This window comes from Chiroxiphia lanceolata, chromosome Z (assembly GCF_009829145.1).
Source record: "Chiroxiphia lanceolata isolate bChiLan1 chromosome Z, bChiLan1.pri, whole genome shotgun sequence".
Taxonomy (NCBI): Eukaryota; Metazoa; Chordata; class Aves; order Passeriformes; family Pipridae; genus Chiroxiphia; species Chiroxiphia lanceolata.
The window spans coordinates 53,100,745-53,123,417 of record NC_045671.1 but is presented as its reverse complement, the minus strand read 5'-3'; the positions used below and the strand labels follow the sequence as shown (position 1 = coordinate 53,123,417).

The 22,673-nt window shown below is 37.7% G+C and overlaps 1 protein-coding gene across 5 annotated transcripts in view; it reads left to right on the top strand.

Moving 5' to 3' along the window:
• TTC37 (tetratricopeptide repeat domain 37) overlaps nucleotides 1-22,673 on the top strand; it is a 48,703-nt gene that overhangs the window by 15,920 nt on the left and 10,110 nt on the right. For all 5 annotated transcript variants that reach the window (XM_032675839.1, XM_032675838.1, XM_032675840.1 and 2 more), the window contains exons 16-37: nucleotides 1,141-1,320; nucleotides 1,738-1,862; nucleotides 2,331-2,584; nucleotides 6,205-6,307; nucleotides 7,114-7,302; nucleotides 8,211-8,355; nucleotides 8,517-8,595; nucleotides 8,711-8,772; nucleotides 8,881-8,937; nucleotides 10,028-10,096; nucleotides 11,019-11,093; nucleotides 11,719-11,860; nucleotides 13,110-13,203; nucleotides 13,773-13,850; nucleotides 15,130-15,254; nucleotides 16,893-17,016; nucleotides 18,474-18,692; nucleotides 19,481-19,553; nucleotides 20,301-20,354; nucleotides 20,461-20,569; nucleotides 21,869-21,997; nucleotides 22,531-22,652. In XM_032675839.1, coding sequence (XP_032531730.1) covers nucleotides 1,141-1,320; nucleotides 1,738-1,862; nucleotides 2,331-2,584; nucleotides 6,205-6,307; nucleotides 7,114-7,302; nucleotides 8,211-8,355; nucleotides 8,517-8,595; nucleotides 8,711-8,772; nucleotides 8,881-8,937; nucleotides 10,028-10,096; nucleotides 11,019-11,093; nucleotides 11,719-11,860; nucleotides 13,110-13,203; nucleotides 13,773-13,850; nucleotides 15,130-15,254; nucleotides 16,893-17,016; nucleotides 18,474-18,692; nucleotides 19,481-19,553; nucleotides 20,301-20,354; nucleotides 20,461-20,569; nucleotides 21,869-21,997; nucleotides 22,531-22,652 — 2,607 coding nt within the window. The remainder of the gene's footprint in view (nucleotides 1-1,140; nucleotides 1,321-1,737; nucleotides 1,863-2,330; nucleotides 2,585-6,204; nucleotides 6,308-7,113; nucleotides 7,303-8,210; nucleotides 8,356-8,516; nucleotides 8,596-8,710; nucleotides 8,773-8,880; nucleotides 8,938-10,027; nucleotides 10,097-11,018; nucleotides 11,094-11,718; nucleotides 11,861-13,109; nucleotides 13,204-13,772; nucleotides 13,851-15,129; nucleotides 15,255-16,892; nucleotides 17,017-18,473; nucleotides 18,693-19,480; nucleotides 19,554-20,300; nucleotides 20,355-20,460; nucleotides 20,570-21,868; nucleotides 21,998-22,530; nucleotides 22,653-22,673) is intronic.

Sequence of the window (22,673 nt, the reverse complement as noted above, 5' to 3'; positions counted from 1 at the left end):
CATGTAGAATTAGTGTTTTTCTATATCAGAAACCAAATATGGAAAATATGCTGAATGGAGTGACAGACGAATATTCTGCTTGTTAAAATATATAAGCCTCCAGAGCCTGTAAACCAATTTCAGCTGTGCAGAAAGGCACTGTAGGGAGCTGTGCAGCTACCTGGAATCTCCCTGCTTTTGTTTTCTTCTTTTCACCTACTTCTTGAGGCCTTTGAATTAGCCAAACATAGTGGTGATTTCCACAATCTTCATTCCTCGACAACTGGAATGTTGAGGCCTCTTGGTGACCGGCATAGATCTTTGAAGACATTTAGAAACAGGGAGGGCAATATTCAAACTGGAAGAAAAGTGAGGAAGGAAAAAAGTTGAGAATGGTGTTAGAGATTCACTGTCGCTCCATGGATTTAAGTCTGTAAACCCCCACAATTTATATGCTTTTCCTGATCTTTTGCTTTTCAGTGATTGTGACTTTTTCTCTGAACATAGATTTTAATATGAATCCAAAAGATTTATTCTGACATCTGTATTGATAACATGGGAGTATACAAAAAAAGCATTGTAAACTCACCATATAACTTCATGATAGGTATTAACAACTAAAGTCATTGCCTACTGTTTGCACTTCAATTACAGCAGAGTGTACTAGTGAGCGTAATTGAAGTGGATAGTACTTTTGGTTTTAAAATATTTTATGTGTTCTTTATTATTATTGACAAAGGTGTTTGCTGCTGCTTGGAGGCTGTGGGTTCTTAAGTATAAACAAATCAGCCAAGTGCATCTAAGAAGGAACTTAAACTTTAGAAAAGGCTGGAGTTAACTGGGATGTAATATGGCAAGAATATGAGCATAATGGTTGAAACAGTAGAATATGAAAATTATGGGATGTTAACTAGCACAAATAGTTTGTTAGTACTTCGTGTACAAACTTCTTTGTGTCACGAGGCTTGTAGCATATTTTGCAGATACTTAAAACTCACGTAATCTGGGTGAATCTAAAATAAAGTTTGACAACTCAGTATATCACAGAAAGGGCTTAAAAAAGTTGATAAGCAGAGATTAAACAAGTAGTTATCACTGGACCTGTCTATCACTATAATCTTTCAAAATGCTGTCTTATGTTGTGTTCATATTTCCTTACAGGCTGCAAAATTGGACAGCTACTTGGGAAGTGCCTTTTTTTATTTAGGTAACTACTACAGAGACATTGCTGGAGATAAAAGTAGAGCTCGTGGTTGCTATAAAAAGGCTTTTGAACTGGACAAAATGGATGAAGAATCTGGAACAGCAGCTGTAGACTTAAGTGTGGAACTTGGAGACATGGTATTGTGCATTCAGAATTTCAGATTACTGCTGTTTTGTTTTTCTATTAGTCCTTCTCTTTGAGGAATCACTTCAGGTTTTCTTTGTATTTGAGAATAAGATCTGAAAACAGATATTCTGTCATTGCTTATTAGCTTTCGTAGGTGGACCTGCTTCAATTTTATGCTCCAATTTTGAACTAAATTTATCTGGGGAGAAGGGTAGGAGAACCATTAGAGTCATCACATGGGTGATGTAGATGAGGAATTTTTTAGCAGGAAACATGAAAAGAAAGCTAGGGCATTTACCATATTTAAATTGTGTCACCTCTTTTTTCCATCCTCCACCTTGCTGCTTTCAGGAAAAGCATACAAAGTCATCAGAACATTTAAAAAACATATATTGTTTACTAACTTGACATTTTTGGTACCTTGTTAGGATACTGCTCTGTCAATCCTGAATGAGGTAACTGAAAAAGCAAGCCCTGGTACAACAAAATGGGCCTGGCTTCATCGTGGACTTTATTACCTGAGAAGTGGTCAGCCGTCACAAGCAGTAGCTGAGTAAGAGAACTGGTGATTGGTTTAAGTCCTTTTCTATAAATCCCAATGAAACGGTCTTTATCATAGCAAGTTTCGAAAATAAGTTAGCTGATTATAGGATTGCTTATACTAAACAATGGGAAATGAGTCTGAGTGAGCTGTGTCTGTCTTCTGTTCCAGAATTCTTAGAATGTAGTCCTGTTATCATAGCAGCGTTCTGTACTAAAAAGCCTGGTGACAGGCATAGACGAGCCTGGTATAGCACTGAGTAATGAGCCACGGTTAGGTACAAAGCCTAAACTTGTGTAATGTCCTCTGAAGATGAAAGTGGTACTATGCTGTGTTTAAAAGTTCTGTATAATTGTGCATTTGTGTCCTGAGAGTGTATAATGCAGAATTAGTGTTCTGAGAGTATGTAATGCAAGGAAATATTTTATGTTAAATTGTATCACTTTTTATTGAAATAAATTTATATCTTCATATCTTCAGTTTGCAGGCAGCTCTCAGAGCTGATCCAAAGGATTCCAACTGCTGGGAGTCTCTAGGGGAGGCTTACTTGAACAGAGGTAGCTACTCAACAGCTCTGAAATCCTTCAGGAGAGCGAGTGAGCTGAACCCAGGGCTCATGTACAGCACTTACAGAGCTGCAGCACTTGAGCAGATTCTAGGCAAATATGAAAATGCTATAACTACCTATCAACAAATTTTAAAGAAGACAGAAAACTATGTGCCTGCGCTGAAAGGTAATGTGTCTGAATTTGAAAGTATTAACTCTTTCTCCCTCTACACACTGTAGTGCTTCAGTCTTTTGAAGGGTTCTTGGGGTATTGAGGTTTTCCTGCATGGAAGGATAGGGTTATATATTGGGTATGTAGAGCCATGTGATGCCCTGCATGAAAGCTAGTTTGTAGTAGCCCTCAAATATCTGAAGAACTCTTAAATCATCATGAATGGGAGTGATTATTTCTCTTTCAAGTAAGTATGAAAGGTAATTAATCCTTGGCCTACCAGGCCAAGTGGGTGGAATAATTGAAGATAGACAGAGGAAGACAGCTAACAGTGCTGCAGTTTCACCTAACTAGTAAAACATTGACTCAATGGGCAATGGAATCAGACTGCTATTTCAAAGAGGAGGGCATATACTACTTTTCTGCTGCTCCTGATCATGCATTCCTCAATTCTTGTGTTAGCCTAGTGATCCAGATCACTCTGAGCTTCTGCAAGTACTGAAAAATAGCAGTAAATCACAAGAGGTCTCGCAAGTGTTAGAGATGGCAAGAGGTAGAAATCTTCAATATACATAGCTAGAAGCAGAGAGAAATGGGTCAACTGGAACTTCTTCCTGGTGATGGAACTGTGATTCTAAAATTATATAATACAGGGATTATGTAAAATTTTAGTAACAAATTAACAAAAAACAATTATCAAAATAACAAATAACAATGAATAATTGTTCTGTTTGCATTTTCCCTGCCACTTAGTCTTCAGTCATTCTCACCCCATATCCCTCTCTGAAAAAGATGTTTTTTGCTCCTTGATACTGGTATGAATCTTCAAGTATTCCTTCATTGTATGTAAGGCCTATTGATTTTTGGGTGAATCTAAACTGATTCTTGTAAGACTTAAGTCAGAAGTGTTGGGTTATTATTGCAACAGTAGGCTTTTGGTTGAAAGAGTTGGTCTGGTTGACGCCTCTACTTCCTCCTGTATAACTTCATTGATTGGATTTTTCCAGACTAAAGTGACATGGCAAAAGCTCCATGAAGGAGTTGAAGAGATAGGCAGTTTTACTGGTTGTTGGGCAAGAAGGCAACAGCTGACTGCAGCAGCAGTTTGTAAAGATCTTGTATAGAAGTTTGCACATGTGTATGGCCTTTTTAGTGTCTGTAGGTAACGGTTGACAGTGTTACTTGGACTAAAATGCTTTGAGAATGCGTAAGTACATAGGATTAATATTTGCCCCCACAGTTGCCTTTATACCTATGCTTTTCTTACATCTCCCATCTTTCTTCGTAATCTCTCATCCTAATATCTGGTTTGTGAGCTCTAGATCCTACTTTGAGTCTCAAAACAGTCTTCACTTTCTTAGAGGCTGTTCATGATGTTTAGTCTGGTGTGCTAACTTCTGTGGACCTTCTTAAAACTCTCTGAAGTTCTTTTGGTTTCTCATCAGTGTTTTTTTGCTACTGTTCTGATGGGTTTAAACAGTTTCTGAGTTGTTGGAAGCATTGTCACCTAGTAGGTGAGAGAATAACTATACTTGACTGCATCTTTTCAATGTGTTTTGGTTTTGTGTTACTAAATGATATGTTTATTCTGCCTCTGCTCTAGCATATCTTTTAATGTATAACTTTGGGGAATAAAATTGATTTTGGTTTTAGATTATAGAGTGTCTTGACATCTGATAAGCTATGATCTTGGGACTTCTGTGTGGTCAAGACATACCTGTTGGGGCTAAGATAAAGATGCTTGGCAAATATAAGTTTGGTATAGGTACAGGGTACAATACCATCAGGAAAACAGCTTCAGAACTGTCAGTGTAATAGAGTGAATGGTACTCATATCCAGAGATTTACTGCCCAACAGAATCACTGCTGGTGCCAGCAAGATATAAACCAAGCAGTTACTGGTTCCAAAATGCTAGAAATTGTGCCATGAGATGCAGTTCCTTTTTAACAGTGGGATTTATTTCCATTTGTGGGGGGTTGACCTTGGTTTCCAGTCTTCAAAGTGCAGAGAGGCAAATCTTGTCTCTAAGTCCACAAGTGCGGAGAGGAGAAAAGTTCAAATATAGCCAGAGCAAGATTAAGACACAAACGAGGCCAAATGTTGGTAACCAAAACTATAATTTGCTTTTATTCCCTATTAAAGAGGAGAGAAGGGAGGAAATATGAAGGTAGGAAAAAGCAAAAGGTAATTACAGAAAGCAAGGTACAGTCACCACCATGGATCCAGTGATGTCCTGTAGATCCATTCCTCTTCTGTCCTTCAGTGGGGAAGATCTCTGTCCGGGCATGTCAGGTACTTGCTTATATACAGGCTGGGCAGCGTGCTTTATGGTAGGCTATAGCAGTGGCACGTGTGCCATGTATAGACTTACAGCAATGGTACGTCCGCCACGGAGTCAGTAGCAATAACATGTTTACTGCACGTAGGGATTGGTGTTCACGCGACGTTCATGTGGTGCACTTAGAGTCTGTAGGTTAAAGCATTGATATCTACATGACATGTGTGTGATATACCTTGTTTGTGCACAGAGTCTGCAGGTTGTGGTTAACTGAACAGCTTGCTTTTGCAACCGTTTTCTGGCTGCAAGTCTTTATGGTGGAGCTTAGGTGATGGCGAAACAAACTGGTTTTTAGCAGTTCTCTATTTTTTTGATAGTTCTCTACACCTTGTCTGGACACCAACTGCCCACCAAGCTGTTCTGTCACTCGCCTTCTCAGCAGGATGTGAGCAGAGGAAAAAATAAGATGGAAAAAAATCGTGGGGCAAGATAAATATAGTTTAATAAAGCAAAAGCAAAGGCCATATGCAGAAGCAGAGGAAAACAAAATTTATTCTTTATTTCCCATCAGTAGGCAAAATCCTACCACTTTTCGTGAAGTAGGACTTCAGTCTGCCTAGCGTTGCTCTAGAAAACAAATGTAATAACAAATGCCCCCCTACCTCTTCCACCTTTCTCTTAGCTTTTATTGCTGAACAGATGTGATACAATATGGAATATCCCTTTGGTCAGCATGGGTCAGATGTCCTGAGTGTGTCTGCTCTCAAGATTTTGATCACCCCCAGCCTACTACTGAAGTGGGGGATGGCAGAGAGACCGCCTTGGTGCTGTTCCAAACACTGCTCATCAGTAGCCAAAGCCAGACCCAGTGCACCATATGAAGTAAATTCGTGCATAAATAGGATTAAATAATGTTGGCTTCAAGTATTCCTGAAAAAAAGACTTTCCCTTTTGCCTACTGTGGCATTCTTTTTTCTTCTTTTGTGTTTCAGGAATGATTTTTGACCTGTGTAAACTGCAAGTTGTTGTATTTGTCAAAGACTTGCCAACACAGAGCAGGTTGCTCATGAGGGGTTTACTTACTATTTGAGGACAAACCCAGGGCTTAAATGCTATGGTTTTTATAATATGCAAATTATTCTGCAGTTCACACCTGACAAGATAGATTAAAAGCAAAATCTCTGTTGTGAGCATTGTGGGTCTTTTGATTTTGTGATAAATTTATAATCTGTGCAGGGCATAAATGTTTTTATAAAGCAGAACACTGAGCAGACTTCCACCCTCTCTCCCCACCTTATTTTTAAGCATATCATAAAAGCATCTCTTTTCATAGAGGATATTTTTTTTTATTTTCAGGACTTGGTGAATGCTATCTCATGCTGGCAAGATCAGCCCTTGATAACTATTTGGATAGGAAGGCTGTGGATTACATAGAGCAGGCTCTTGAATATTTTACAAGGTTAGTACTAAATACTCACTTATTTAATTTCTGATGGGATTGTGCATGACAGGCAGAAGAATAAAAGTTAAGTGTTTGAGGATTTTCAGTTAAACTGAATCAAATGGACCAGGGCTTCTAATCTAGAAGTAAGAATATGCTTATTGAAAATGATTTGAATAATTTCTAAATGTAGGCTGCTTAAATGAATTGCTATTATAGAGTTTTGGGTTTTTCTGTTTAAAGATACAGAATCATTTGATTATAACAAAAGTGTGAAATGACACACAGTTCTTATCAGCAGTCTTGATATTTAGGACTGGAAGGAGGGGATTCCTACCCAAAATAGTGTATAAGAGGAAAATATTCCTTCCTTCCCTCAATCTTTTTGTTTTACATTTCATACAAAATGCTTTAGTGTCCTAATTTAAGTCTTGAAATAACTGCTGTTGGAAAAGAAGGTCCATCAGATTTCTGCAGATGAGTCGTGTCTTGTAATATGACATGGTAGTTCTCTAAAATGCAAGGGAGTGTGTAGTCAGCTGACATGTTGATAGATAATGGCTACTTTTTAGAATTTTAGTCCCAACGATGTTGGAATATATTGGCATTTTGCAGTTTCTCTTTTTTTTGATTTCTTTTTTGATTTTGACCTTTTAGACCTATAGCTTGAATAGGAAGAAACTGAATTAAAAAAAAAAAAACAGCTCATTGATGAATTGCATTTGAGATTTTGCCACTCTTCAAAGTGGCGAACTTCTCTTCAGAAAAGGATATTGAAGTGCCTGAATGAGTGTTGGGTGGGTTTTCTGTTTAATTAATTACAGGGCAATAAAGCACCGTCCTGATATATCTTGCCTTTGGAAACTTCTTGGAGATACCTGTACTAGCGTGCATGTTATTTCACCCAGCAAAGTGCATGTTCAAGTACTAGGATCCCTTCTTTGGGGAAAAATGGGGAAAAACGCAGACAAACAGATGCTGAAGAAAAATGAGCTGCTCATACTGGGAGGAAGGTAATACTTTTTTTTATTATCAAGAGCTCCTAGGCAGCTTGAGACTCTATGGAGTCTCAAATATTCTAGAGTACCTAATTTCTGGAAAATGAAAAACATGCTGATCTGTTGACACCTGCACAGTGGGTAAATATTCTTGTGTTTCTTCCAAGTTACACTACTCATTTCAGGGTATGTTTCTTGTATTGCCACAGTGGCTATCAGCACTTCATCTAGCACCTGCTCTTCTCCTTGTTTCTGTCTCCAGAGCATGACTATATCCTCCCTGCTATTCCACAAATCATGCCTCTTTAAGTGGAGTGATTGTAGTATTTGCTAACTAAGTCTCCCAGGACAACTGAAGTCCAAGATAATACTTTCAGCTTTCTGTCTGTACTTCATTCTTATAAAAATGTCATAAATTTAGAGGTTTAGAGTACCTCTAAAGGTAGAGGAAGAGGAAATGCCTTGTTTCGAAGTTCGTGATCTAGAAAATATTTGCAGTATTTCTGCAGCCTCTTCTGTGACTCCCTCTGAGCTTTTTGTGTAAGATGAAGAAATGTAGCTGCTTAGTGAATCTCAAACAGTATCTGTAAAGTCAAATAGTTCCTGGGGGAAGTCTGATAAACTGTAAAAATGACTGAGGTTGTTTTAAGTAAAAGCATGCATAATGTAACAGACAGAGCTTTGATTTAATGCACACCTACATAACCACACCTGTGGCTTCACAAGTGGTGGGGACTACAGACTGCCTTTAGACCAGGATAGATTCTGTGATGATAATGTATTAGTTGATTTTTGCTTTCCATACTTGTCTGATTTTGTTTTGCTGGTTTAGATTTTTAAGCACTCTTTTGAATGTTCTTTTGGCTTTCTGCTCTTTATGTAGCGACTTGGAATAATTGATTCTGTGATTCATGTTTCTGTAGGTGTTATGGCAGAGCTTTAAAATTGATGCCTTTGCCTAGCATATGGTGTGATCTTGGAATAAATTATTATCGACAAGCAGAGCACCTCACAGCAATGGGCACTGACATGAATGAGATCAGTGAACTGCTAGAGAAGTCTTTGCAGGTATTGCCTGTTTTTCCTGGTACATTCTTTAAATTGATGTTCATGCTTCTGTTCATACTCTCTCTGTCCACAATAAAACGTACATCTCTGAATAAGTAAGTGCATAAAGACTTAGTTTTTGCTCCCCTAATGATTATAATCCACATTTGAATTTCTTCCAGTGTCTCAAAAAAGCCGTAAGACTTGACAGCAAAAATCATCTTTTTTGGAATGCACTTGGTGTAGTTGCTTCTTGTAGTGGTAAGTCTTCAGCAAAAGGCCTAGCTCTGTACTAACCTAAATTGGAAGGCAACTTGACTAATGGTATTTTGAAATTCAGTTAGATCTAGCTCTCCTTTTTTCTTTCTCCCCCCAGCTATTGGGAATTATGCTCTTGCTCAACATTCGTTCATCAAGTCTGTTCAAGCTGAGCAAATTGTAAGTGCTGTAGGCAGCTTCCATCTGTTTCAAGTGGGCATATAAAACTTCTCCCCTGATGCAGTGTTATTTTTGCATAGTGATTTTAACTTTATTTGTTCTATCTAGAATATTGTTGCCTGGACCAACTTGGGGGTTTTGTATCTAGCAACTGGAAACATTGAGGTAATCTATTTCCCATCCTCAAATATTATTTCCCTTTCCATTTTTTTTAAGGGTGTATCTGCAGATGGGAGTGCGGGGGAAACTGAAAATAAAGTCCCTTTCAAATTCAAGAACCGTACTTCCTTCAAAAGAATTGAAACTGATACCCACACTTCACTTCAGGAACACAAATGAGTTGCATATTTGTTCTGGAGGGAGTAAGGTTAAGTGTGAACTTCTGCTGCATTGGCGAGGTTGCTGTGCAAGCAACTGGATGGAATGAAAACTTATTGGAAGGACTGAGAAGTGTAGTCAAACTGGAGCATGCCAGGTTTGACAAAGAACTTTTAGTTGTCACAGACTGAACTTTCAGTGTTTGAGTTCCCATAAGTAGCTACTTTCTGTTCATCAGCAGATGTGTGATTTACTGTGACACTCTAACCTTACAGAGTTTCTCTGGTGGAAAATTACAGTACATCTTAAGTGAAGCCTGGAGCTCTTATGCAGCTAAAGAACATCCTGTCCTATTTGCTGGTTAGAATTAAAGAAATCTTATTTAATTGTAAATCTGATGGTCAGAATTTTTTTTAATAAAAGTAACTTGATACTTAGACTACTAATGCTAACACTTCCTTCACCTTGTGCCAAATTGAGGAACTCTTAAGTATATGCAGTCAATAGGAAGATGACTTGTCCGTGATAATCAGTTTTATGCTTTTGAAAATGCATGTGTTTAACTGCTTGTGTTACAGAAAAGCAAATTTTCAAAACTGGATCCTCCCAGAGTCATATTTTTAAATATTACTTGTTCCAAGGGTTAATTTAGCTTCTGAACTCTTTTGGTGTTATGAGAAGGAAGTATATTTGGAAGAGAGGGTAACTTTCATGTTGTGAAGTTTTGAATGTTTCTTTAAATTTTATTTAAGAGTAAACCTGTTTATTTCTCTGGGCAATGCATTGTTCTGTGTGGCACAATCAATGTTTTAGTGGTGACCTAATTTGATCCATTAAATCTCTTCTAATATCTGATAATGTTAATACTCGTGTGTACTCAGAAGTACCCTGTTACCATACCAGGCAGTTCAATAGCATTGTTGTCTTTGTTTTACAGCAAGCTCATGAAGCCTTCAAGGTAGCCCAGTCTCTGGAGCCTTCTTACTTGCTGTGTTGGATTGGACAGGTATGATGAAAAATCATAAAACTGTGCACCAAACCCAGTTGTCAAAGAGTAGACTTGAGCTTCCTCCTTATAATTGGCACTTAATCATGTTCCTAAAAATTGTTTGAAGTAAAAGGAACTTATACTTCCTTGAAGATGGATAGGACCTTTGTTTCTGTAGTGGTGATACAGTGGAAGCTACATTCATAAGATACATTTGTATAATGGCTGATGATGTGAGTTCAGTAAGAAACTACCAACAGAGCAATCACTGTTTGTGCTCTGAGGCTTTTTATTGACAACTGTCAACAAAGCGCTGTCTTCATAAGGTGATAGTTATTTCAGCTTCAGCTGTACCACTAGTTCATTATGTGGAACCACCTAACTCTATTCTCAGCCCCTCCTTTCTAACACCACTGTTAAAACAAGTAAGCCTCTAATGTACCTTGGACAAAGCACTTCTCAGTTTTTGGGAAGTCCCTTCTCCCCTACCATTGAGAACTGATGTACCCCTACTGGTATCTAGGCCATCTGTGAATAGCTGAGGTACTTGTGACTCATACTCTTATGATCACTATAGGTGCACTTCATAATGCTAATAATCATCTAATTGAAACTGGATTCTAGAAGAGAACTCTCACCATCACATGTTGAAAATTCAGCTCCTGTCAGATGTTTTTATGAGTTGTTCTAACACACACAAGTCTTTGTCTTGAAGAATGTAGAGTAGCAGCAGAAGACTTTGAATTACTGATATGGTGGAAACTGCTTGTGCTCCTTTTAATTTTGTTCATTTTATTTCTAAAATCTTCCTTGGAGAGTATGAGGAAAAGAAAGTGTCTTCATGTTGAATGTTTAAGATACGCCTGACATAACATAACTGAGTTTTCTGTCAGTGTTGCGATTTTTAAAGTACCTGACCACAGCTCCTTCTTCTCTATAGGCTCTTATTGCGGAGACGGTAGGCAGCTATGACACTATGGATCTCTTCAGGCACACAACTGAACTCAATATGCATGTGAGTATAACAGTTGTATTGTTCTGAAGTTTTTGTATATCCAATCTCTCCACTTAGGAGATTTAATTTTTTTAAAAATAGGTCTCTCTTCAATAGTGAAACTGTTACAGTCATGTTTCAAATGAGATTGGTTAATTTCCATTTTGTTGTTCCTGGCTTACACTGGCACTGTATAGCAGACAGTTGTTGTATTAAATGCCTTAGTCCCAAGGGTCCAAGAAATTAGTTCCGTAAGTGATGAGAAAACATTCTTCGTGTTCAGACTTGGACATAGATCAAAGGCATGAATTATAAGTCTTTCAGGAGAGAACAAGGACCTTGAGTTCCAAGAAAGTAGAGGACTTACTCCCTTAAAGCTTTTTTTTGTTGTCATCCCTACAGTGATGCAGCAAATTGTATGAAAATTTACGAATTTACTTTGCCCAAAGGGCAAGTTAAAAGTATGTGTAAGGGCAAGTTAAAAGTAATTCAGTTTGGTATTTTCTTCTGCTTAACACTGATGCAGATTTTTGGCCAAAACTCTGTTCTAAACCACAAAATTGTTATTATAATCTCTAATTATTTTGCTGTATCTTGAGCAGGTTTAATGACTCCTCTTTTGGGGATTGTTTGTTTGTTTCTTGAGGCTGAGGGAGCAAAAGGCTATGCCCACTGGGTATGTTCAACACTGCAGAACAAAGCCAACAGAAACTCTGAACTATATCTGTACAACATTGTACAAATGAATGCAATTCCAGCAGCCCAGGTGGTATTGAGCAAATATACAGGTAGGTAGTTTAAATACCCTTCTAACCTGTCACACCTAACAGATGCATTCAGAATGAACAGATAAACCTATAGTAGTATCTGGACAAGAGAGGGCTAGCTGAGTTGGGGAGAGGCTTTTGAGCTGTAAAGTAATCAAAACAGGGTAAGCAGACCGTTGACTTTTATTATCACACAAAAATGAAGCAGATGTGAGTTCTGTTTGCCTACTCATTTGAGTAGATTTTGTTTCAAAGACCAATGAAAATAGGGACCAAGACCTTGTCATGCTTGTCATAAGGTGTTCGCTCTCAGACTCCCTTTGCATGTGTCTGTATGCATAGGTGCAGATAGATGCTAAGTCCTCTGCCTCTGTGCCATGATGTTTGGCCGAAGACTCTTCTTGGGTGCTGTGTAACTCCATAGCCTCAAGCGTATGATTGTGTTAACCTTCAGTAGGTGACAGACCATGGTTTTGCACATGGTTCCAAGCCAGCCTACCCATTGGAGTAGGCTTGCATATGTCTAGCCTTGAAAGTAGGCATAGCAAATGTGGATTTTCATTAGTGTGCAATTATTACTGTAAATAAATCATTTGAGTAATGTTGCTGACTTTTGAGAGCTAAAAAATAAGGTGCAAGCCCTCTAAATGAGATAAATGTGAGACTATATTTCTTTGTGCCATCGCTGTTCGTAAGTGGATTGCTGGAGGGGCTTCCTTCCTAGTCTGGGAAGAAAAGTGACAAATCTGAGATGACAGCTCAGAAGTCCGTGCCTTACCCTTTTGTAATTCTGTGATTAATTGCTAAGGTTAGAAGAAACCAGAGTTGGTCATCTGGCCCAACCTCCCTGCTCAAGAGCAGAGTCATCCTAGAGCACTTTGCACAGAATGGTTCCAGAGGTGTAATATTAAAAATAAACAATAGGATTCTATTAGTATTTTATTAGGGTCAATACAAGATGAATACTTTCCTATTTCATTAGGGAAAAAAAATGTGTGTGCTGAGAAACTTAAAATATTTTGAGTGCATTAATTCTGTGTCATATTTTAAACATTTTTTAGCTAACCTGATGTCATGTTGTGGGTCTTCTATCCCTTCTGTATTTGCCTGCAGCTTGTCAAAATTATTCTAGTGAGCAACTGACAGAAGCATTTGGCAAAGGGTTTCGTACATATGCGTACACTATAGCTTCAAGGTAGCAAGCTTTTTGTAATGCTTTTTCACAGTTCTTTCTGATCTTGTTCTCCTGTTGTCAATTCTGATTTTCTAGAAAGAAATCCAGACGATGCATCTGCTTTCACAATGCTTGGTTATTTGAATGAGTATCTACATCTGAAACAGCAGGCAGCGTATGCCTATGAGAGGTAAACTGTACACCCTTGGAAAGCTTATAGAAGCTCATTGACCTCTTTTCCATGCACCAGCTGAAAAACTTAAGGGTTTTTCTCTTCCTTAAATAAACAAACCTTACTTTGTCAGTTCAGCAGTACATTTCAGCTAAGTAGGGGGAGGTGTGGGGATGTTCTTATACCAAATTTGGAAATGCAGAACACAGAACTGGAAAAGTAAAGATGTTCCAAGGCTTAAGTGTCTTACCAGGACATTTAACTAATTCACTGTGTGAGATTTAAGTAAAATCTTGGGAATAGGTAAGCTTGGTTTTAGTTTTATTCTCTGTCCCATTCTGATTAATGGATGTGGTTGGGCTTTGGGGTTTTTTTCCCTTCTCTCTTGTTTTCAAGTGGTAGAGGAATGTAGCAATGAAACAATGTTTGGTGAACGTGTTTGTTGATACATTAAAACAGTAAAATAAGCTCTGTTTGTGTTTAATGAGCATAGAAAAGCTTCTGCATAAAACAGTTGTCCATTCTGCTCTGAGAACTATTCTCAAAATATGCAGATGGTAATTGTTTTTCATTGTGGTTAATTTCAGGGCAGCTTCATTGCTGAAAAACTCTGAGGATACTGAGAAATACAATACAGCAGTACAAAACTATGGCAGGTCACTGTGGTAAGTGTTGACATATTTTCCAAGCTCCTGACTTTAGTTTTGGATGGAGTGAGTGCAGTGGCACAAAACATGGTGAAGCTTAAAGATGAAAGATCATTGGTAAAAGTAATCTATTAAACATCATTCTTAACTGTAGACAGGTTTGACTAAACTTTGTATTTGCTCCAGAAATGTGTAGTGTATTAAAAAAAAAAATCAAATTGCAAGGAATTGCTGTATGTCTTCAGAGGTATCAGTGATTCCTTTATCATTAGCTTGATACTATGGTGGCTTAATGTAACCTATACAATGTAACTGTTGTATAGTCTCCAGAATAAATTGTGATTATATTGTTTTTAGGTTTTTTTACAGTCTCCACTTGTGAGATCTGTAATAGGCTTAGCCTAAATAAAATAGCTACTTCGAAGTTTATTTAAGATCCCTTCTGCCTGCCTTTTGAATTTGTATTGACTTATACAACCTGCAGCATGTGTGGTTGGGGTGTTGTGTACATGTGTGTGATTTTTCTGCTGATGAACCCCTTTGCTATAGTCCTACTCACAGTTCTAAGTTCCCTTCATGATACCGTTCTGTTTCTGAGGGAATGCAGGACACAAGTCTTAATAGATGAAGACTTTCAGACTTTTCTTTCATATGAGATAGGTCAAGCTGTGCTAATTAGATATTTGTTAGCTCTCTTGAGAAACCTCATATATTCTTAAGTTTCTGTACATGATGCTGGAACTTCTTGCCTTTGGTGATGTGATAAGTCATTAACTTCAGAGGATATTTTAGAAGCAATTCTAAAGCTGTATGTGTGTTGATTTCTGTGTAAAACTTAGACAAGAGCAAAGCTCTAGTAATTATTAAGTAGTTTAAGAAACACAATCCTGTATTATTTCCTTCATAGTGGTCTTAGAACGAGAATGCTGTAAGGTTTGTCTGTATGTGCACTTGCCTGTCTGTGTGCATGCATAGTTTGATTTACTTTTGTCATGCTTCTCTTTTGCTATTTTCTCCACTTCCATTGTGTTGACCAGTAAGTGATATCTGTTGTGCAGATGGGGAGAACTTTTTCCTATCAGTTATTCTTCATGCAACAGATAGGTGGAAAGATTAACTGCTGTAACTGAAGAAGGGTGGTGAACATTGCACATTCTTGTCCTAATATTGCTCTTTTCCTGTGGCATCTGCTTAAAACTACTGTATAAAAGAAGATACTGGTCTTCAAGGACAGTTTATCTGAATCATAGCAGCTGTTGCTACATGCTTCATACCAGTAATTTTATTTTTTTCACAGTGCCCTTGGTCTGTGTGATAAGGCCATTGAAGTTTATGCATCAATACCCCTAACTGAGTTTGATGGCATTGTGGGGCTAGCGTTAGCTTACTTCAAGAAAGGACTCTTAGAAGAAAGTATCAAAGGTAAAATTCAGAGCATTATGGGGCACTTCCCTTGAGGTTAATCTTAACAAAATTTGTTTATCTGACCAACTTAGCTGTCATTCAGTTTATTTTGCTCTTTCAGTCCTCGTGCGTAAGTACAAACTCCACAACTGTTTTAATAGCTTGAGTACCATGTGCAGTTTTGGGCACCACATTAAGCGTACAAAGGAGCACCACGTGGATGGTGAAGGGTCTGGAGGGGAAGGGCTTTTATGAGGAGTGGCTGAGGTCACTTGGTTTGTTCAGCCTGGAGGAGAGAAGACTGAGGGAAGACCTCATTACAGTCTTCAGCATCCTCTGGAGGGGAAGCAGTGGGGCAGGTACAGATCTCTTCAATCTCATGAAAAGTGACAGGACTCGAGAAAATGGCATGAAGCTGTACAGGGGAGGTTAAGTTAGATAATCAGGAAAAGGTTCTTCACTGAGAGGGTAGTTGAGCACTGGAACAGGTTGCCCAGGAAAGTGGTAATGGCACCAAGCCTGTCTGAGTTCAAGTTTGGACAATGCTTTCAGGCACACAGTGTGATTCTTGGGGTGTCCTGCTCAGGGTCAGGAGTTGGACTCGATGGTCCTGATGAGTCCCCTCCAACTCAGCCTATTCTATGATAATCATTAGGCAGTTCAGCAGGGTGCTAGAAACTATTCAGATGTACTAAGGGAAAGCTACATTTCTTCAAGTGCTTAATTCTTGTCCATTAAGCTGTTTTTATCTTAGCCTCCCTTGATCTCAAATAAAATGACTTTCCTGGATGAATCATTCCTAGTCTAGAGAAAAGAAGACTGAGAGGTGATCTTATCAATATACGTATCTCGAAGACAGGTGTCAAGAGGATAGTGCCAGACTGTGGTGGTGCCCAGTGACAAGTCAAGGAGTAACGGACATAAACTAGATAAGTTCCACCTCAACCTGAGGAAGAACTTCTTTACATTAAAGAAAGTTGCTGCGTACTAGAACAGGCTGCCCAGGGAAGTTGTGGAGTCTCCCTCTCTGGAGACTTTCAAAACACATCTGCACAGTTCCTGTGTCACCTGTTCTAGGTGACGCTGGCTTGGCAGAGGGGTTGGACTAGATGATCTCCAGAGATCCTTTCCAACTATTCTGTGATTCTGTGATAGGAGATTAATGTGTTGTTCTAAGCACTTTAGCTTTAGTGATAAATATGATTCTGTGTCATGGTCTGCAATGCTAAGATGTGAGACTTCACAAAAACATATACTGAATTATCACTGTTGAAGTGTAAGCACTCAGAAAGGAACAGCTATGTCAGTGTTTTAAGTAATCTTGTATTTTGATTGGAGTGATGTGCGCCCATCTGAAGTGCTATTTCGTAAATGAGCTATCACAGGGAAGTATTGCTACTGTGTTCTTGAGGCTTTTTCTTAGTATCTCTATACTGCTTTTCAGTTCTGTTTCCACTTGCTACATATTAAACAACTCCCAGACTCTAAGCAGTAGATCTGTGAGTCTTAGTTGAATTTTTTTTGTCTTCTGCTTATGATTTGAGGTGTGAAAATATATTGAACCTGAACCCAAAGTGTCTCTCTCTTTTCTAATACCATACTTTACAAGGGTTGTTTTTTCTTCTACTTGAATTCTGAGTCTTGAATTTTTACCAGCCTATGAAAAAGCCCTGTCTGTTGCTGAGTCTGAAAAAGACAGAGCACATATCCTGACTGCCTTGGCAATAATAGAATATAAACAGGACAAAGTGGATGCTGCAAAGACACTGCTGTTTAAATGGTGAGTAGGGGGAATAATAATCAGAATGTGATATCTTATTGTGCTGCTGAATCCTCACATTTCATTTTTGTGGGAACTCAGGTGGATATTTTCTTTTTGTATTGCAGAATAATAGTGGAAATGGATGCAGTGCTCTTACTTCTGTGATATATCTGTTTTTGTTTTATGGCCTATGTCTCCTACATTTTTAAAGCAGTATGGAGTGGAAGGGCTGGGCAGTTTGGATGTCAAGCATCCTTGAATGATAGTTTTGAAAACTTTATCTTTTAAGATAATATTACTTTGTATTTACCTAAGCACTAGGCAGTATTTTTGCTCTTTAGCTGTAAGAGCTCTATGTGGCTAGTGAAAACAATTTCAGTTTCAATAGTAGGAAATCTCCAGAACAGTTGTGTTCCAAGACAAGGAGAAGCCTGTAGCTTCCCCATGAAAAGAAACAGATCTGTATTAGTTGTGCTGTTAAGTGGTGAATGTTTTTTTTTTTTTTTTCAGATCTGTGTAACCTAAAAGCCTGTGCATCATTGTTAGTCTCCTGGTAGCTTCAGATTAAGAGTTAACATCTCAGCCTCTCAGGGTCAACCCTTTGTCAGTAGAGAACTCCAGTAGTGGCAGTACAGTACACCATTTTGCCAGCAGACTCCTGACATTACTGAAATAGTGAAGGTCCATTATCTAGTACATTCTAAATCCAAAGTTACTCATGATTAGGTAGCTAGGAACCTGATATTTCCTACATCTTATAAATCACTGCAGACTTCTGGTTTTGTCATAATCATCAACAATGAGAGTTTTCTAGATGACCTTTTTTGTGTTTTTAAAAAAAAGGTAGTTAATGGTTTAGGAAAGAAACATCACTGTGAATATGTCTAGATCTGAATTGGAAGCACAGTGCTGCAAAGGTATATGGTGGATTTTAGTAATAAGAACAAAAATGGTGCATTCTGGTCCAATAGACAGATGTCTCTGCTGTCTGGAATTCATGCTAGATGACTTGAAGGGCCTCAGTAGGACCCTGAACAAGAAGCTACCTTTTTAATTTCTCATAGCCAGCTTGGCACAGAGGCTTTTAATAGTGAGTATGTCTTGATATCTTCCTAATATGATAGAATACCATTTCTTACTTGTCAAAGAGTGCTTTTTGCTTATGTTTAACAACTCTTGATTTTTTCTTGCTTAGGTCTGAAAATAAAACACAGAATCAGAAGCTTATATTCTTGTCTTTTTTTGAAGGCAAAAATAATCATTAAGGGCTTGATTAGGAGCCTGTAGCTACCTGATTCTGAAGGATACAGATCTAGCTTGATCCACAGTCCCACAGTGAGAGACTGTTAATTCTGTATATCATTCATGATACATAGGAACAAGAGGACTCAGAAATACACAAGTACTCTAATGTTAACAGCAAATTTAATTTGTGGTCCAAAATAGTGTCTCTTTCCCTCTCTCTGGTTCAACAGCTCATTAAAGGAACCTAGTATGGAAAGTCTGAAGGCTTTGTGCACACTAGGACTGGTAAAGCAGGATGCAACACTTGCAACAGCAGCCCTAAAAGAATTATTGAAGCATGAAAAAGGGGATGATGGAATTTATGAGCGGTGCCTTACTGCATCTGCTATTTATGCATTACAAGGTAGAAATGTGAGGGTCCAGAGAGAAGTCTCCAAAGCAGTACACAGGTAGGTACTTTGTCTGGCTTTAGATTGCCCTGTAAATGTATTGCTTTGATTACATTGAACAGTAAGCAAACCTCTGTTTACTTGCATCATTCTTCTAGAAAAAGAATAAAATTTTAAATTGTTTTTCAAAGGTGAAGTCCTCGCTTAAGGTTGTAGCATCACCTGACAAAAGTTTGCTTTCTGATTTATGGCAGAAGCTTCATGGTTTATTCAGTATTTTCTGGTTTTGTTTTGGTGACTTTGATAACTAGATTTGTTCAGTTTTCTATGAGAGCATCTTTCATCATATGTAGCATAACTTTCAGTCTAGAAAAGTCTCAAGGGTCTTTATTTAATATTTAAAACCAGCCTTTGAAGCTATCTGTTCCATTAGCTAAATATCTGTATTTAAATGTGTTTTGATTAGCCTTACCATTCTGTTCCTTTAAGAAAAACACACTTCAGACTCTCCAAGTGTTTCTGGAAACTATTCTTCATGCAAATTGTATTTCTCCAACTACAATTAAAATTCCTTGTTCTTCACACTATGGAGACAAGACCTGTAGTCCTAAAGTTTGTTTTCTTCCCATGAATATTGATATGCATATTGTACATTTTGTTTCTTTAGTTAGCAATATAACTTCAATATTGTGTTGTTTGTTTTGAATTACTACTCATGTCTATTTTCTACTACATTTCATTGTTTTCTTAATAGAGAAATTTGGTATCTATAGCAACTGCCTACTGAGTCATGGAAAACCAGGTGCATATCTAAATCAGAAAGTCTAATATCCTTTTTTTTTCCCCAGTAACCCAGATAATCCTGCCCTCTGGTCTCTTCTATCTCGAGTAGTTCCGCTGTCTGCATCACAAAAGGCAAAAGTAAGTGCATTGCTCTAAGATGTCTGGTGTTTACATCCTGGGTAGTCTGTGTTGTTTTCTAAGTAAAAAAACTCCCCACCTTTCAGTATGTGGACTTTAACTAGTTAATATGAAATCTTAAGGCTTGCATACACAGCAGTGCACAGCCACATACAGAAGTTATATACTATTATTTGCATCTTTCATGAGGTAACAGCTCTTGATCTTGAAATAAACTTAGAGGAAAAGTCTGCTAGAATTATTCCAACAATAAAAGGCTGTACTATGTATGATTTTTTTGTTTAGTTTTATAGAGATGTGTGTAAATAAATATGTATTAAAATTTATGTGTTCAATTTGATTAATCTAGTCAATTTCACTTTTCACATTAGCCAGTGTTTCCTTGCCACTTTTGTGCTTACTATTATCTTTTCTCCAAATAATAATTTGGAGAAAATAATATTTCTCCAAATAATAATTTGTCTTAATTTATGTTAATTATGTAAACAGAAATAGCACCTGAAAACTCCTTTGTATATGGGGCTAATCTCTGAAACAGATCATACGGATAAGCTCTAATCCTGAATGTCTCTTCCTAATTTTTTATAAAGAGATTGTGCTATAAGCAAGGAAAATACCTCATTTTGCAAATTCTGTATTCATGATTAACAAAGATAAAAAGATACCGGCATTATATTTTGCATAAAATTAATTAGTAACCAAATTAACCATGTAACCAAATTAATTGGTTTTTTTTTAATCTTGCAGGGGGGAGCTGTGGCAGGAAATATCGCACATATACTCGATGCAAAGCACGGAAAGGTTTGGCTTTCTTAAAATGAAGATTTTGTAATTCCATAAACAATCCTAAAGTTAATTCTATCTGATCACTTACAGTTTTAAGTGACTCTTATGTTCTGTTTTATAGGAAGTCCTGCTGAATATTGCAGTTAATCAATTGGCAGCAGGTCACATGCTAGAAGATGAGAAAAACAACCCTATAAAAAATATTCAGAGGGCCATCCACATCTGTCCAGGTTACTCTTGTTCTCAAACACAGTAGTGATTTTTTAATTTTTACCCATCAAAAGCAAAATTACTGGATTAAGAAAAGTAAATTTCTTTTCTTGGTTTGGTTTATTGTTTAGGGTTATCTGTGTACATTTTGGGGAGAATGCTTAGAATTGAAATTTTCATTGTCATTCCAAATCATTCCCATTTAATTCCCATTGTCATTCCCATTCCAATGGGAATTAAACCAGACAAGAAGAAAAATATCATTGGGTTTTAAGGCTTGTTCTGAAAATATGGGCAATTTCTTAATCCCTCAGTAGGAGAAGACATTAGTATTATTTAGTCTGTTAGACAAAATTCCCTTAGAATTACCTTATGCAACACCAAGCAGAAGAGAATTAGTCATCTAGCTTGAGAATTTGGATTGGAAAGGTTCTGTTACAATGTGTGGGTTATGAACTATAGACAGCTGTTCTCTTACTAAATGGTGTTCTTCCTTAAGTGTATGGAGCAAAAACCTAGCTTGGTTTTCAATTTCTGGTTTGCACTTGATGAAATACCAAAATGCTGTTTCTTCTGCAGTCATTTTTCTCTGATGCAGAAGGGTGACTGCAAGTAAACAATTTCAGTTACTTTCCTACAGGAACACAAAAGAATATGACTGCTAATCAAAAGCAGTATACTTTGCATTTTACTTTGTTGAATCTTCAAGCTTTGTTTCATTTTGCTGGCAAATTTAATTATCTTAGAGATGAAAATGTACATAGATGAAATCTTTAAATAATCACTGTTCAGTTCATGACAGAGACTAGTCTTCCAGTAGTAGGTGTTCTTCACAGGGCTAGGTTAAGGTAAAGCTGACAGTGGAATTAGCTGGCAGTGGAAGTAGGCACTTAGTGCTGTAATTTTCATGTCATTGGTCAGACGAAACTGATTCTGTATGACTGAAAACTGTGGATGGCATCTTGGGATTTTTGCTGCCACTATTACAGCACTAAGTGATAGCCAAGGTTAATCTGTGTAGTCAGACATAAACTGGCAGCTTCAGGTTAGCACACTGGTGTTTATGTAAAAATACATTGCTTGGTTTTGGGAACAGAATCTTCCTTTTATAATCTGGCAAATCTTACTAGTTAGAGACAAGTAGTTATCAGCTTCCTTGGGCTGAGTTCTATTACTTGTCTTGTTGTTGCTATCTCTTATTTACAGTGTGTAGTTCCATTGATAGCTATGTTTTTATGCTTTATCTGGTAAAGACCATTCTAAATGAACTACCAGTGTATTTAGAATGGCACAAGTTGCCTTTGACCATTCTTTTCTAGATAATCCTACTGCCTGGGCAGTGCTAATGGCAGCCTGTCATGCTGAAAACACTGTTGTCTGTCTAAACAACACTCAGCCGAAACGAACAGGTCTAGAGATGACACTTGTGTCTACAGTTTCAGCCAAAAGTAAGCTATACAAGTTTCCTATTTAGAAAAAAAAAAAAAATTGATCTGAGCTTGCATTACTATTCTGAACTTGCAAAGAGGCTGAAGATTGCTCAGTCGTGAGTTGAGCTGTAACCGTATTGTACACATAAAAAATGCTAAATTCTAATGCACAGCTAGGGTTAATTACTTAATGGCAGCTTGCTTTCCCCTCCAAAGCCTCAAACGGTTTTCTAAAATAGTACTTCTGAACTCTGATGCCTAAATGGATGGTTGTGGGTGTATTACATTGCAGCAACACTGCTTGTGAGGAAAGACTAAAGTACCCTTGAGTTCTGTAACTTTTCCAGTAGAGGCTCAGTCTTCCTCAATGTCTATAGTGGTTTGAAAACTGGAATTAAAATTCCATATTTGATTAATTGTTCCTGAATCATTAACTCAAATGGTGTATGCATTTTTCCCATCTTGCTTTTAATTTTGCCATCTTTCAATATTCCTTCCAATGAAGGAAGTCATGTCAGATTAAAACTGTAGTGTTTTAACTGTCTTTACAGCTGGGGAAAGTAACCTTCCTCATAATTATGTCCATATTCTGGAAGACTGGTGTCTCTGTCAAGCTATTACCAGTCTAGAGGAGACTGGTAAACTATCGGAAGCTGAAGCTCTTTGTAACAAGGTATGATGGTGTCATGCTGGC